Source organism: Scylla paramamosain, chromosome 14 (genome assembly GCF_035594125.1).
Source record: "Scylla paramamosain isolate STU-SP2022 chromosome 14, ASM3559412v1, whole genome shotgun sequence".
Taxonomy (NCBI): domain Eukaryota; kingdom Metazoa; phylum Arthropoda; class Malacostraca; order Decapoda; family Portunidae; genus Scylla; species Scylla paramamosain.
Window position 1 is genome coordinate 12,999,923 of NC_087164.1, and position 15,000 is coordinate 13,014,922.

Below are 15,000 nucleotides of genomic sequence, written 5' to 3' on the forward strand. Positions count from 1 at the left end.
AATATTAAACATCTCATTTTGTGGCGCGGCAATTACAGCATGCAGCGGCGGCGACGGCGGCGGCGGCGGTGGTGGTGGTGGTGGTGGTGGTGGTGGTGGTGGTGATGGTGGTGGTGGTGGAGCATACGAGTAACAGCCTCACAACGCCCGGGGGAGGCAGGGCACTATGGGGCGGCGCGGCGGGCATGGCTAGACTGACACGACCTCCGCCTCCGGGCACAACACCCGCCCACTTAGCGCAGCCCCGCACGCTACCGCTCCCCGCCCCCGTTCCCCGCCCCGCCCCGGCCCCGGTACTCCGCCCCTCCCTCTCTCCTCAGGCCCCGTATGAGCTCATCTCCAGCGGCAAGAGTGATGACCTCAATAAATCACATCCATATCAAAATCAACCATCTCCCTCCACACAGACCAAGACCTTCCCGTCCTCTCTCTCTCTCTCTCTCTCTCTCTCTCTCTCTCTCTCTCTCTCTCTCTCTCTCTCTCTCTCTCTCTCCTTCATCTCCCTTCAGTTTCTTTCTCTCGCTCTCGCTCACTCACTTTTTCTCTTCTCTCCAAATTGGCTCGCCGCCCCTTCTTTAGGGGGCCTCCATCTACCTCCCCCCTTCAGTCCCTCCTTTCCTCCCTCCTATACCCTTCCCTCTCCCTCTCTCTCTCCCTGCCCTCCCCCCTCTCTCACCGCAGTAAATAACAATACAAATAAATGGCCCCTGATGCCTATGGTTTCGCTCAGCTCCAACATGAAGACGACAATTATGTGGACATTTGCATATAAACTCGATTAACCGTGAGGGTGAGGAGCGGAACAGCCGGCCGTAATGGGCGGGTGGTGCTCCAAGGTCCTGCCCCTCGTCGGCTTTTTCTCAATCACCTTCTATCACCGGCGGATATACGACCCGACTAATTGCGCCTTGTGATCCAAATGGATGTGTGCGCGGGTGTGTTCGTCTTGTCTAAGTAGTGACACCAGAAACACATTAAAAGGGACCGAGAAATATTATACATAATTATAGTTACACGTGAGCTCTCTGATTCCGCCTCCAGCCAAACTTTATGGCCCGACTGCCTCTTGATGATGCTCCTGCTCCTCCTCCTGCTTCTCTTCTTCTCCTGCTACTGCTGCTACGAGATCTGCTTCCGAAGGGCGCGAGGAGGACAAACTGCTACCACGGACATTAAAGGACACAAACTAGGGTGTGGGTGTGTCTGGAACGCTAACTTACATTCAACATTTGGGTCATATACCGCCGATTATGAAGATCCTTACGATATGATGAGTAAAGAAGCATATCAAAACTTAACTAAGCTAGAGTTAATCGGAATTAGAATGTTAAGGTTTAGTATAAATTCTTGGAGCTTGTGGTTCGAGAAAATAATTTAAGGCGACTCGAGTGAGGCAAGAAATTAAATAGTGTTAGGAGTGAAAGGTATAATGTGTGAATACGAAAGGGGTTAAAACATATAAAGTTGTAGATGTAATTGGAGTGGTTTCCTATTATAAAGAAAAGAATTAACACGTAAAAAACACAAACAGACAAGAAATACATAATACCTCTCTCTCTCTCTCTCTCTCTCTCTCTCTCTCTCTCTCTCTCTCTCTCTCTCTCTCTCTCTCTCTCTCTCTCTCCTGTCACTTCCTCTTCTCCATCTAGTCACGCCTTCTCCTCTTCCTCCTCTCATGACCGCCTCACACACACACACACACACACACACACACACACACACACACAGCTACTTACATATACTTCTTTCAGTGTGACTTTAATCAGTACCAACCTGCCGAGGAAGAGAAAAGACAGTATTAGTGACATTTTTTTTATGTAGGAGGGACACTGACCAAGGGCAACAAAAATCCGATAAAAAAAAAATGCCCACTGAAATGCAAATTAAGTTTGTGCTATTAACAACAACAACAACAACAATAATAACAATAATAATGATAATAATAATAATAATAATAATAATAATAATAATAATAATAATGATAATAATAATAATAATAATAGGTCTCTCTCTCTCTCTCTCTCTCTCTCTCTCTCTCTCTCTCTCTCTCTCTCTCTCTCTCTCTCTCTCTCTCTCTCTCTCTCTCTCTCTCTCTCGTCTTAGTGAAATCTGAGTAAGGAGCCCCGTAGACTTTTACGTTTGTGAGAGATCAGGAGGAGGAGGAGGAGGAGGAATACAAACGAAAGCCAAACAGCAACAGACCTTTTGGTCCTTCCTTGAGGAGGAGGAGGAGGAGGAGGAGGAGGTGGTGCTAGTGGTGGTGGTGGTGGTGGTGGAATTGCTAGGTAGTTCGGGAGAGAGAGAGAGAGAGAGAGAGAGAGAGAGAGAGAGAGAGAGAGAGAGAGAGAGAGAGAGAGAGAGAGAGAGAGAGAGAGAGAGAGAGAGAGAGAGAGAGAGAGAGAGAGAGAGAGAGAGAGAGAGAGAGAGAGAGAGAGAGAGAGAGAGAGAGAGAGAGAGAGAGAGAGAGAGAGAGAGAGAGAGAGAGAGAGAGAGAGAGAGAGAGAGAGAGAGAATGATGATGAACAAGAACAATAACAGCAAGAACAAGAACAAGAAACATAACAAGTTTAGCAATCACTGAGAGAAATGACAGACAAACACCACCACCACCATCACCACCGTCACCACCACTATCACCACCGGTAACATCACTATTAACACATACATACACTCATTAAAAAAGCAGTGGTGGTGGTGATAAAAGATGGTGGTGGTGGTGGTGGTGGTGGTGGTGTTGGTGATTTACGCTTCTGTTGACGATGAGTGATGACGGTGAGTGATGACGAGCCACACGTGTGCTGATGACTGGCCAAGGTGGAAGACTGACTGTATAAATAAATAACAGATCGGCTCCTTCTTCACCTTCTCCATTTTCTTCTTCTTCCTCCTCCTTCTCTTTCCACGAACAGTCAATATATTTTCTCCTCTCGCCTTCTCGTTCTTGTTCTTGTTCTCGTACGTGTTGTTGTTGTTCTTATTTACAGTTCTTGTTCGTCTTCTTGTTTTTGCATTAGTAGTAGTAGTGATAGTAGTAGTGGAAATAGTAGTAGTAGTAGTAGTAGTAGTAGTAGTAGTAGTAGTAGTAGTAGTAGTTTTTGATGTAAGAGGGGCACCGGCCAAGGGAAACAAAATTATAAGAAAAAAAAAACAGCTGTAGTTGTTGTTGTTGTTGTTGTTGTTGTTGCCTTTTACTCTTCTTCTTCAACCTCCTCCTCCTCCTCCTCCTCCTCCTCCTCCTCCTCCTCTTCCTCCTCCTTTTCCTCTTCCTCCTCCTCCCTACTTTTTGCCTTCCATTGCTAATACATAGGCGGGCTCTGGTGGACTTTAGTAAAGAGATAAAAAACCTGCCTGCACTACCGCGGTCCTGGCTCGTCCATCAGGGCCTTCAATAAGTAAACCTATAGGACCATTGAAGCCTTCACGAGAGAGAGAGAGAGAGAGAGAGAGAGAGAGAGAGAGAGAGAGAGAGAGAGAGAGAGAGAGAGAGAGAGAGAGAGAGAGAGAGAGAGAGAGAGAGAGAGAGAGAGAGAGAGAGAGAGTATATACCAGAAAAACAAACAAGGAATAAGAGAGGTATTAACGGAGGAGGAGGAGGAGGAGGAGGAGGAGGAAGAAGAGGAGGAGATATCAGGTTGTGGCTGGAATATGACAATTAAGGCCAAGTACCCCAAGTACCTGGTCATTAGTCGGGCGCCAGGTAGCCTCAGGTGGTTCCTTGTATTGATGTATTGCACTGGCGATTACAGGGTGAGGAGGAGGAGGAGGTGGGAGAGGAGGAGGAGCAGGAGAAGCAGGAGGAGCAGGAGGAGCAGGAGGAAAAGGAGGAGGAGGAGGAGGAGGGGGAGCAGGGAGGAGAGATGACGATGATAACGATGGAGAGGAAATGAACTATGATGATGATGATGATGATGATGATGATGACGATGATGGTGGTGGTGATATGGAAGAGGTAAATAAGGAGGAGGATAAGAAGAGAAGGAAGAATAAATGACAAAACAAGAAGGCGCTAAAAGGAAAGAAAAATGAAAACAAAACAAGAGGGAGGAGTAAAGAGTAGGAAGAAATAGAAGGGAGAGCGGAGAAGTGAAGATAGGAGGAGGAGGAGGAGGAGGAGGAGGAAGAGGAGGCCCAGGCAAGCACTTGGGTGCCTGCGGAGTGTCAAAACAAGAGACAGACGGCAGACAGCTAGGCGCTACCTCCTCCTGTTTCCCTTCCTCCTCCTCCTCCTCTGCCTGGTCCTCTTCCTCCTGTTTCCTCTTTTCTTCCTCTTTTTACTTACTTCCAACTTATGTTTTTTCTGCCTCTTCCTCTTTCTTCTCTATCTATCAATCAATCAATCTATCTATCTATCTATCTATCTATCTATCTGTCCTTCTGTCTCTCTGTCTATCTGTGTGTGCTTATATGTGAATGTGGAATGAAAGAAATACAAGTTAATATGAGTTATTAATAGAAGGACAAGGTTAAGAACTAATGGAGTAAGGCAAGATGATATGTGGAGAAGTACATGAATGGAAGGAGACTGAATGAATGGGGGAAGGAAAGGAGGTGGATAGGGACAAATGGGAGGGATTGGGAGGGGATAAAGATGGGATGGAAGAGGAGAGGGGGCAAAAAAAGGAAAGGAAAGAAAAAAGAGGGATGGGAGGGATGCTAGGTGTGTGTGTGTGTGTGTGTGTGTGTGTGTGTGTGTGTGTGTGTGTGTGTGTGTGTGTGTGTGTGTGTGTGTGTGTGTGTGAGTGTGTGTGTGTGACAGTAACTATCCCACTAATGTTGTGTGGGCGCTATTTCCGGGGAGTGGAATGGAAAGATGGAAGGGAAGATGGATGGGTGGAGGAGGGGAAAGAAGGAAGGTTTGCTAAAATGGAAGGATATTGGGTTAGGATGGATAGAAGGATTGGAGTAAAAAAGGACGGAATGGAAGAATGAAGACAAGGATTGAAGGATATGATAGAAAAATGATCAGGATACGGTGGATAGAACAAGATAAAAGATAGATGGAAAAAATAAGAAAATAACATAAATGAAGAGAAAGAAGAGAGAAATAGATAAGATATTGTTAATGAACAGAGAAATAAAAAAAGAAGAAATAAGATAAATATAAGAGCGACAGGAATAAATGGATATAAAAAAAGGAATAGATGGAAAAATGAAGAAGGATATAATAGTAGTAGTAGTAGTAGTAGTAGTAGTAAACATCAACGACTAAGTTTAAAAGGACCTTATTGTGTGTGTGTGTGTGTGTGTGTGTGTGTGTGTGTGTGTGTGTGTGTGTGTGTGTGTGTGTGTGTGTGTGTGTGTGTGTGTGTGTGTGTGTGTGTAGGCCTGCACTTCCTCCTGTTAGGCCTACGTACGACATCCCTGCCCCCCCCAACCCAAGGGAAGTAACTCATTTATTTTTCAATGTCAACAAAAATCTGTTAAACCTCGTATATTTTTGCAGATTTCACTCACTACCTTCCCTTCCTTCCTTCATTCCTTCCGTACTTAGTTACTTTCCTTCTTTCCTTCCTTCTTCTCTTCTTTTCATCCCTTTCCTCCCAAGATTCCCTTCCTTCCTTCCTTCCTTCCTTCCCTTTCCTACCTTCCTCCCTTATCTCCCCTTCGTTCCTTCCTTCTTTCCTTCTCAACTTTCTTATTTCCTTCTCTTTCATCCTCCATTTTATTCTTTCTTCTGTATTTCCTCCACCCTCCATACAATTCTATGGCTTTTCCCTTTCTTCCTTCTTTTTTTCCTTTTTTCCTTCCTTTTCCTGCCTTTCTTTTATTTTTAGAAGAAAGAAAACAAGAAAGAGGACAATAATTAAGTAAAAGTGAAGAAAAAATCAGAGAGAGAGAGAGAGAGAGAGAGAGAGAGAGAGAGAGAGAGAGAGAGAGAGAGAGAGAGAGAGAGAGAGAGACTAACAGAGCAGACCACAGCCTCACTCTTCATATACATCACGCTATGCCCATCATCACAGAGGGGAGAATGCCAAGACCCAGAAGGTGAACTGCGGGAGGCGGCGGCGTGGGAACCGAACTTGGAAGGCGTTAGGACCCGAGGGCAGAATAATGCATGAGGACCCAGGCGTGGTGGGGGGCGTGGTAGGAGGCGTGGTGGAAGGAGGGTGGTGGGGGTGGGGGTTGTAGAGGAATAGATAAAAGAGATATGATGACCCATGACAGATAGGAAAGATTAGATAAATTATATGGGGAGGGATGATAGGTGGATATTAGAAGGTATGTTTTGTACAGAGAGAGAGAGAGAGAGAGAGAGAGAGAGAGAGAGAGAGAGAGAGAGAGAGAGAGAGAGAGAGAGAGAGAGAGAGAGAGAGAGAGAGAGTTTTTCATTTCCTCTGCATCTAATACCAGGAATTCACTGCCTTTATTTAATCCACACTAAGCCTCTAATCAGTCCCTGCAAACTCTTTATTAAGTTATAATACGTGTAACTTGGGATTCAAGACGCCTTAAGTGAATCCACGGAGAAGCCTGTTATTTAATTACGCACTCTCACTGATACTAAATAAAATGACATAAAGAAAAAAAAATAGTACGAAACTTAATAGGTAATGATGGCGCAGTATTGTAAGTAAAAAACGCGTGGGAGAATAGAATAGCAAAGAACAAGGCTCTCCCATTCCCCACCTTCTCTAACCTGCATCCTTCTCTTTATCCTCCGTTCTCCTTTAGGTTTTATGATATCCCTCCTCCTCCTCTTCCTTCTCCTCCTCCTCTTCCATCTCACCAGTTCTCTTCCTCACAAGCAGACCCATAGAGATATGCTGATGTTTGTTCTTCCTTTGTGTTGCTCTACGTTCCTTCTCCTCACCCTTATTCACCTGCACTGTACAATTCTCCTATGTCATCCAGTCATCTCGTATCCAGTCCTCTCAGATTCCCAAACAACATGAAAGGATCTAAAGGTTTCTTACTGTTTGGTTATCCTATGTAGCCCTTCTCCTCCTCCTCCTCCTCCTCCTCCTTCTCCTCCTCCTCCTCCTCCTCTTCCTAAACAGCCGTATAAGGTGAGGATCACACCAGGTATCGGTGCGTCACGTCTGTGTCTTCCTCCAAAAGTCACGATCGGGACAGATAGATCCGTCTTCACTCCTCCTCTTCCTCCTCTTTCTCCTTCTCATCCTCCTACTCCTCCTCCCTCACGATCTTTCCTTTATAATTCTCATCATAAGCCACAGCACCGGTAAACACACACACACACACACACACACACACACACACACACACACACACACACACACACACACACACACACACACACAGAGAGAGAGAGAGAGAGAGAGAGAGAGAGAGAGAGAGAGAGAGAGAGAGAGAGAGAGAGAGAGAGAGAGAGAGAGAGAGAGAGAGAGAGAGAGAGAGAATATATCATACCAACCAAATACACCCACTTTTCTTTCTCTCTCTTTCCTTCTTCGAGTTATATTAGCATAGAAAGAAGGAAAAGGAGAAGAGAGGAGAACAAGAGCGAGAGAGAACGAGAGAGAGAGAGAGAGAGAGAGAGAGAGAGAGAGAGAGAGAGAGAGAGAGAGAGAGAGAGAGAGAGAGAGAGAGAGAGAGAGAGAGAGAGAGAGAGGATTAGCACGTGCGGAGTTCCCAGGTGGAGGTAAGACAGCCACTAATCCTGGACAGTGAAAGACGCATGGCCAGCCCCAAACTTTAATGGAATGTCCGACAGAGAGAGAGAGAGAGAGAGAGAGAGAGAGAGAGAGAGAGAGAGAGAGAGAGAGAGAGAGAGAGAGAGAGAGAGAGAGAGAGAGAGAGAGAGAGAGAGTCATGCCAAATACATCCACTTTTCGCCTCTCTCTTTCCTTCTTTTCTTTTCGCTCATTTCCATTCCTTCGAGATATACAATCAAAGGAAGAAGGAAAAGAGAGTTAAATAGAGCGAGAGAGAGAGAGAGAGAGAGAGAGAGAGAGAGAGAGAGAGAGAGAGAGAGAGAGAGAGAGAGAGAGAGAGAGAGAGAGAGAGAGAGAGAGAGAGAGAGAGAGAGAGAGAGAGAGAGAGAGAGAGAGAGAGAGAGAGAGAGAGAGAGAGAGAGAGAGAGAGAGAGAAAGGGACAAAGAGATCCAACACTGCCTCTTAAAACTAACTTAGTAAAACACTTTAGCTCAAGTTTTAAAAGTGCACCTCCTCCTTCTCTTCTTTCTTCTCCTTTTTTTTTACTTTCTTCTTCCTCTTACTCCTCATTTTTTTTTGCTCTTTTTTGTCCCTTCTTCTCTTCTTTCTACTTTTTATACAGACTCATTATCTTCTTACTCTTCTTTCTTTTCCTTTCTCGTAATATTCCTCCATTTCTTTAATTTCTTCCATCATCCTTCTCTTCTCCCTCTTTCTCCAAGTTTTTTTTTTAATCCTTTGTTTCTTCTTTCTTCCTCTTTTATCTGCAAATTTTGACGAAGGCAATAGTTTAAAAATCTTCAAACAAACTTTTCCCCTTCATTTGTTCCCTTTTTTCATGTTTTTCTTTGTTTTCATCTATGAATAATTGTTTTGTCTTTTTATTTCATTATATTTATCGCCGTTTCATCGTCTTGCTCTGTTCTTTTTCGTTCTGCATTTTTTATTTGTCCCGTTCAGTCTAGAAAATCTTTATTGACTTCTCCCCTCCTCTTCCTTCCCATCTCTTCGTTTTGCCCCATCCCTTCCCTTCCCTTCATTTTCCTTCCTTACTATGCTCTATCTATGCTCCTTCCCTCATTCATCCCTTCCCGACCTTCCTTTAACGACACTCCACAGCGGCGAGGATAAAATTAATAGCCAAAGACGGAAAACACGAGAGAGGCTGAGCATTTCCGAGTAACCCTGTGGAATGGACTGACGGAAAGGAAAGTGCTAGTTAGTCAGTTTAGAATGTGGAAAGGATGATAGATGGGAGAGGAAATGCTGCTATTGTGAAGAAAAGAGGGTTAGTATTGAGTAAAGAGAATCTAAGAGACTGGAAAGGTAGAAAAGGGAAAGATGGAGGAGGGAGAAAGAGAGGAAAGTGTAAGTTAACAATGGGGAGATAGAAGAAAGAAAGGGAGGGGAGAGGAAGAAGGAACAGGGGCAGAAAAAGAAAAACCGTAAGGAAAATAAAGAAAAAGATGGACTGGAGGAAAGTTAGAAAGAGATGAGAAGAGGAAGGGAAATAAAAGGAGCAAAGGAGAGGGATGGCATGTAGGAAATGAAGAAAGATAAGAGGAAGGGAAAGGGAAATAAAAGGGAAAGGAGAGAGAGAGAGAAGGAGAAAGAAAAAACAAACAAAATCAAAACAAAATAAGAAACAAAAGACCGAAAGTAAAAAAAAGACAACGAAAAAAAAAAAGAGAAACGAGGAGGAAAACAGGAAAAAAAAGGGAAAGAGAGAAAGATAACAACAGTTACCAAAGACGGCAAAGACGGTGAAGGTGATGAGGCGGCAGGGACAGAGAGAGAGAGAGAGAGAGAGAGAGAGAGAGAGAGAGAGAGAGAGAGAGAGAGAGAGAGAGAGAGAGAGAGAGAGAGAGAGAGACGGACCGGGGCAGAGGCAAGGGCAAGGCAGGGTAAGGGCTCCAGGGGCGGGGCACAAGAGCAGGGGCGGCGCAGATACCCCACTGGGAAGGACTACACTACCCCATCATTACCTTAAATTAAAACCATTAATGCCAAACTCTTACATCAAGTGACGGGCCGCCTGATCGGTGAGGGGCGTGATGGGGGAGGGAAGAGGGGGTGATACGGTGATAGGGTGGGCAGGGGATGGAGGGGGTACGTTTGGAATGTAGTCAGTTAATTAAAAGACGAAAAAATACAAGGGAATATTTCTGGGGAAGTTTGGGAATTAAAGAAAGTGTGACGGGGTGGGTGAGTGGGTGAGGGAGTGAGTGGTTGGTGGTGATGGGGGGAGGGAGGGAGAGAGAGAGAGAGAGATTGAATGTCATTGGGCAGAAGCAAATCTTTGGATACTGAACTTTTAAGATATAAGACCCTCTCCCTCTTCCCTTCCTTCCTTCCTTCTCTCCCTTCCTTTCTCTCTCTTCCTTCACTCCTTCACTTCCTTTTTCCCTTCTTAATTCATTCCCAAACTCCTTCTCCCTGGCTATACCATTCCCTTACCCTTTCCCTTCTTTCACCACCATCACCACCACCACCACCGCCACCACCACCGCTACCACCAAGTCAGCACCAGTAGCTAGCCATTCATCCAACCACCACGAGTCAGCCAGGCAGGAAGGCAGCGCGCCCCAGCGGGAGTGGGCAGCCCCAGGCCCTGCGGCACCTCGGCCTCACACGCCCAGGATCTTCCTCGCCTCCCGGTAACTCCATAGACAATTTAATTTGGTATTTGAATGTTAGTCCATCGCTGCCCAAACCACAGACCTGGGTTTACGAGGAGGAGGAGGAGGAAGAGGAGGAGGAGGAGGAGGAGCAGGAGCAGGAGCAGGAGTAGGAGGAGGAGGAAGAGGAGAGGAGAGAGAGCAGTACGGGATGAATGGGACGAGGAGGGAAAAAAGGAGGGATGGATTGAACGGTGAGAGAAAACATGTGGATCAGACTGGGTGGATAAGGAGTGGAGAGAGAGAGAGAGAGAGAGAGAGAGAGAGAGAGAGAGAGAGAGAGAGAGAGAGAGAGAGAGAGAGAGAGAGAGAGAGAGAGAGAGAGAGAGAGAGAGAGAGAGAGAGAGAGAGAGAGAGAGAGAGAAAGTATATCAGTGACAGAACATCAAGATAACAAACACCTCTTACACACACACACACACACACACACACACACACACACAAGGTGACCCTGACTCCCATTAACACAAAACCCACTCGCCCATCCACACCCACACCAATCTGGCCACACAATCAACCCCATCAATGGAAACCCCTACAATGGCCCTCCCTTCGCCAGTCCCTCCCCTTCGCCTCTCTACAATACCTTCCCTGCACCTTCTCCAGCTCACAATACCCCTCCTCCTCCTTCTCCTCCTCCTCCTCCTCCTCCTCCTCTTTCTCCTCCACCTCCTCCTATGACAACAACGGCAACACGTGGCGCCCTTCAGCACTACGTTACCTCAAATGCTACGCCTCCTCCAGGTGGGTGATTCACCGTGTGTTTTGAAGGAAAGTTTGTTGTGTGTGTGTGTGTGTGTGTGTGTGTGTGTGTGTGTGTGTGTGTGTGTGTGTGTGTGTGTGTGTGTGTGTGTGTGTGTGTGTGTGTGTGTGTGTGTGGGTGGGTGGGTGAATGGATGGGTGGATGAGTGTGTGTGTCTTTTTGTCTATCTATCTTTCTGTTTGTCATTTATCTCTCTCTCTCTCTCTCTCTCTCTCTCTCTCTCTCTCTCTCTCTCTCTCTCTCTCTCTCTCTCTCTCTCTCTCTCTCTCTCTCTCTCAGACAGAAAGAATTCAGACAAACACAAACATACATGAAAAATGAAAAAAAAACGAAAAAAAATGAAAGCAAAGAAATGGAAAAAGAAAAAGAGAAAGTGGATGAATGAACTAAAGAGAAAAGAAAGGATAGGCAAAGTGGAGAGAAGAATGGAAAAATGGAGGGTACAATACGCAAGGTGGAGGAGTGGAGGAGTGGAGAAGCGTTAGGTGGAAGGACTTTAGGAGCAGAACAGAAGTGGAGAAAAGCTGGGTGGAGGGAAAGAAGGGGAGGTATTGGTAGGGCGGTGGTGGGAAGGGCTGGAAAGGTGGGTGGAGGGGTGGAGGGGTGGAGGGATGGAGAGGAAGTGGAGAAGGAGCTAAGATATTGATGGCTATAGGTTCTGTTGATGCTTACCTTGGAATGAAAGGAGGAGGAGGAGGAGGAGGGGGAGGTGGTGGAGAAGAGGAAAAGATGATGGTGATGATGATGATGGTGATGCTGACGATGATATGATGATGATTCAAATGGAAAAGATGATGATAACTATGAAGAGGAAGAACAACACGAAGAAGAAAAATAACAAGGACACTAACTAAAAAGGGGAATAGAAAAACACAATCCAAAATAAGAACAAATACAAGAGAACGAAAAGAAGAAGAAGAAAAAGAAGAAGAAGAAGAAGAAGAAAAAGAAAAAAGAAGAAGAAGGAGAAGAAACAAAACTTTAGAGAGGAGCAAATGACACAAGGAAGAAAACACAGACAGGTATAAACGGTCAAACAGGTAAACAATACGAGGTTCAGGTGAAGAAGAGGAGGAGGAGGAGGAGGAGGAAGAGGAGGAAGGGTCTTGGGAGAGGTGTTTAATACGGGATAATACTTGTATTTACCAACGCATAACTCTCTCTCTCTCTCTCTCTCTCTCTCTCTCTCTCTCTCTCTCTCTCTCTCTCTCTCTCTCTCTTTGTCGCCCGTTAAACTGTTTATATTCTTGAGCGGACCCCGATATTGTACGAGAAAGAAAAGAGAAAGAGGAGGAGGAGGAGGAGGAGGAGGAGGAGGAGGAGGAAGAAGAAGAAGAGGAGAGAGAAGACGAAGAAGAAGAAAAAAGAGAAAAAAAGGAAAACGAGGACAAGAACATGAGCAAGAACAAGAAAAGGAAGAGTCAAAGGAGGAGGAGGAAAAGCAGGAGGAGGAGGAGGCAGGTAAGAAGAGTCACCACAACACCACTCTTCACCTGGCGGAGGTAAACACAAGACAGGAAAACACTGACCTCCACCGCCTCTTGAATTTCCCTCTCTCTCTCTCTCTCTCTCTCTCTCTCTCTCTCTCTCTCTCTCTCTCTCTCTCTCTCTCTCTCTGTATTCCGTTTTTGCCAAAGGATTTTAACTGAGACTCTCCTGAAGATACAAAATTATGGTTTTCTAGCTCTCCCATTCCTCCTATTCTTCTTTCTTCTTTCCTCGTTCTTCCTTCCTTCTTCTCCTTCTCTTCACCCTCCTGTACTTGTTATTTTTTCGTCATTCTTCTCTTTCACCTCATTCTTTTCTTTCTTCCTCCTTCTCTTCCTCTTACTTGGTATTCGTTCCTCCTGTTTTTCACGTTCCTCCTTCCTCCTCTTCTCCTCTCCTTTCTTCTCCTCCTCGTCCCTCGTCTTATACTTTACTCCTCTTCCCCTTTCTCCTATTCTTTTTCCTCCTCTCATTCTACCACCACCACCACCATCACCTCCTCCTCTCCTACGTCACGAGACTCATTCAATCTTGTCTAGGAATTTATAATGGAGATCTGCTGGCCTGGTCTCCAAAATACAGTATACAGAGAACGACCTCCTCCTCCTCCTCATCCCCTTCTCTCTCCTACGCCTCGAGTCTCATTCAATCTTGTCCAGGAATTTGTAATGGAGGTCCCTTGAAGACACTACACAGCGGCCCCTCGACTCCGCCTTCCACTGACCGCAGGGTGTAAATCACTGGCTGTAAAGGAGGCGCCCGGAAGGAGCCACAGATCCGTCTCCCTCTCTCTCTCTCTCTCTCTCTCTCTCTCTCTCTGAAGAACACGTGAATTTTTATCTTCTATTGTTAGGTTAGATTAAATTAGGTTAAGTTAGATTACTATATGTGACAGTGTTTGTTTCTCTTCCTTATATATGTTTTGTGTTTGCAGATAGACACACACACACACACACACACACACACACACACACACACACACACACACACACACACACACACACACACACACACACAATACGAGCAGAGAGAGAGAGAGAGAGAGAGAGAGAGAGAGAGAGAGAGAGAGAGAGAGAGAGAGAGAGAGAGAGAGAGGTGATGTCAGGAGTGGTGCAGTCAGATGTCGTGACCCACCACTCATCACCACGGGGAGATGGAAAGGTGTCGCCTACTCTACCCCACCCCCACCTGCTCCTAAACTTCCCCCTCCCTCTCTCTCCCTCCCACTCACCCTGCCCCTGCTTAGGTATTCTCGCCCGCTCCCCCTGACATGCGGCCCTGGAGATGCTTGGTCTAATGGAGGGCGTGACGGTGTGAGTGTTGGGAGAGGCGGTGGTGGTGACTGGGGCAAAGCGAGGATGCAGGTTGAAGAATACTGGAAGAGAAAGAGGAAGAGGAAGAGAAGGAGAACAACATCAACAACAACAACAACAACAAAAAGAAAAAGAACAAGAAGAACAAGAACAAGAACTAGAAGTAGGAGAAGAAGAACAAGAAGAAGAAGAACCGCATCAACAAACATATAGTGCAGGACGGAAACAAAAGCGCAAGTCTTCCATCACAGCATCCCAGCCTTGCTCCTGACCGGGGAAGCGGCGGGCTGTAGCGGAGATGGGAAGGCCGTGGGTCAACAACTTAAGAGTGAGGTCAGGTCGGGACAGGTAAGGTGACCGTGGGAGGAAAGGACGTGATCAGGGAGGATGTGATGTTTGTGGTGTAAACATTTTATGTAACTTGAACTTTTATTTGCACTCTCTCTCTCTCTCTCTCTCTCTCTCTCTCTCTCTCTCTCTCTCTCTCTCTCTCTCTCTCTCCCTCCCCGGGCCACCGCGCAGGACATGTACCCGCCAAGATTAATGTCCCCGCGAGGTTGATTCACTTGCCGCGGTGAGCGATGGTTGGCGGTGGCGAGGCGCGGCCGCCGCTATCACGCAAGGTTTATGCTGTTGTGGCGGACAAGGAGGCGAGGCCGTGTCGTCTGGCGCCATTAATCCTGCTCCACAGCACCACAGTGATTTACCTCAGAGCCAGCACACCACAGCCATCATATAAGTGTGATATATGGCAGTATAGCGCAGCGTGAGCCCGCCACCCACTGCCGCCGCCCGCTGCCCGGCCAGGGCCTCAGGGGGCGGTGGGCGGGAGGCTGGGCGGCCTCCACGCGAGGCTCGTTTTGGAGGACAATCTTGGCTCCACCGCACTTCACATAAATTTCCAGAACCTTCAGTAATGGCGGTGATAGCGATAAAGACGTATGCCTACATCGAGGCAAGTCTGGGCTGGTCTCCCTGGACCCCCGCGGCCCGCATTGCACGGACCACGGCCCCCCGCGGCCACGCCTCTGCGGGGAGCTACCGGCTAAGTGATTCTGGCCCTTGGCGTCCCTGTACACAAAACCCACGGGGCCGCCCGCCGGTGGGACAAGGCAGAATGTGCCCAGCGCCCGGCCGCCGA

At 46.7% G+C, this 15,000-nt stretch overlaps 1 protein-coding gene across 1 annotated transcript in view; it reads right to left on the reverse strand.

Moving 5' to 3' along the window:
- LOC135107122 (AT-rich interactive domain-containing protein 3B-like) overlaps window positions 1-15,000 on the reverse strand; it is a 63,936-nt gene that overhangs the window by 48,674 nt on the left and 262 nt on the right. Inside the window, 2 exon segments of the mRNA XM_064016831.1 lie at window positions 13,778-13,921; window positions 14,809-14,930. Of these exon segments, the coding sequence (XP_063872901.1) occupies window positions 13,778-13,921; window positions 14,809-14,930 (266 nt within the window).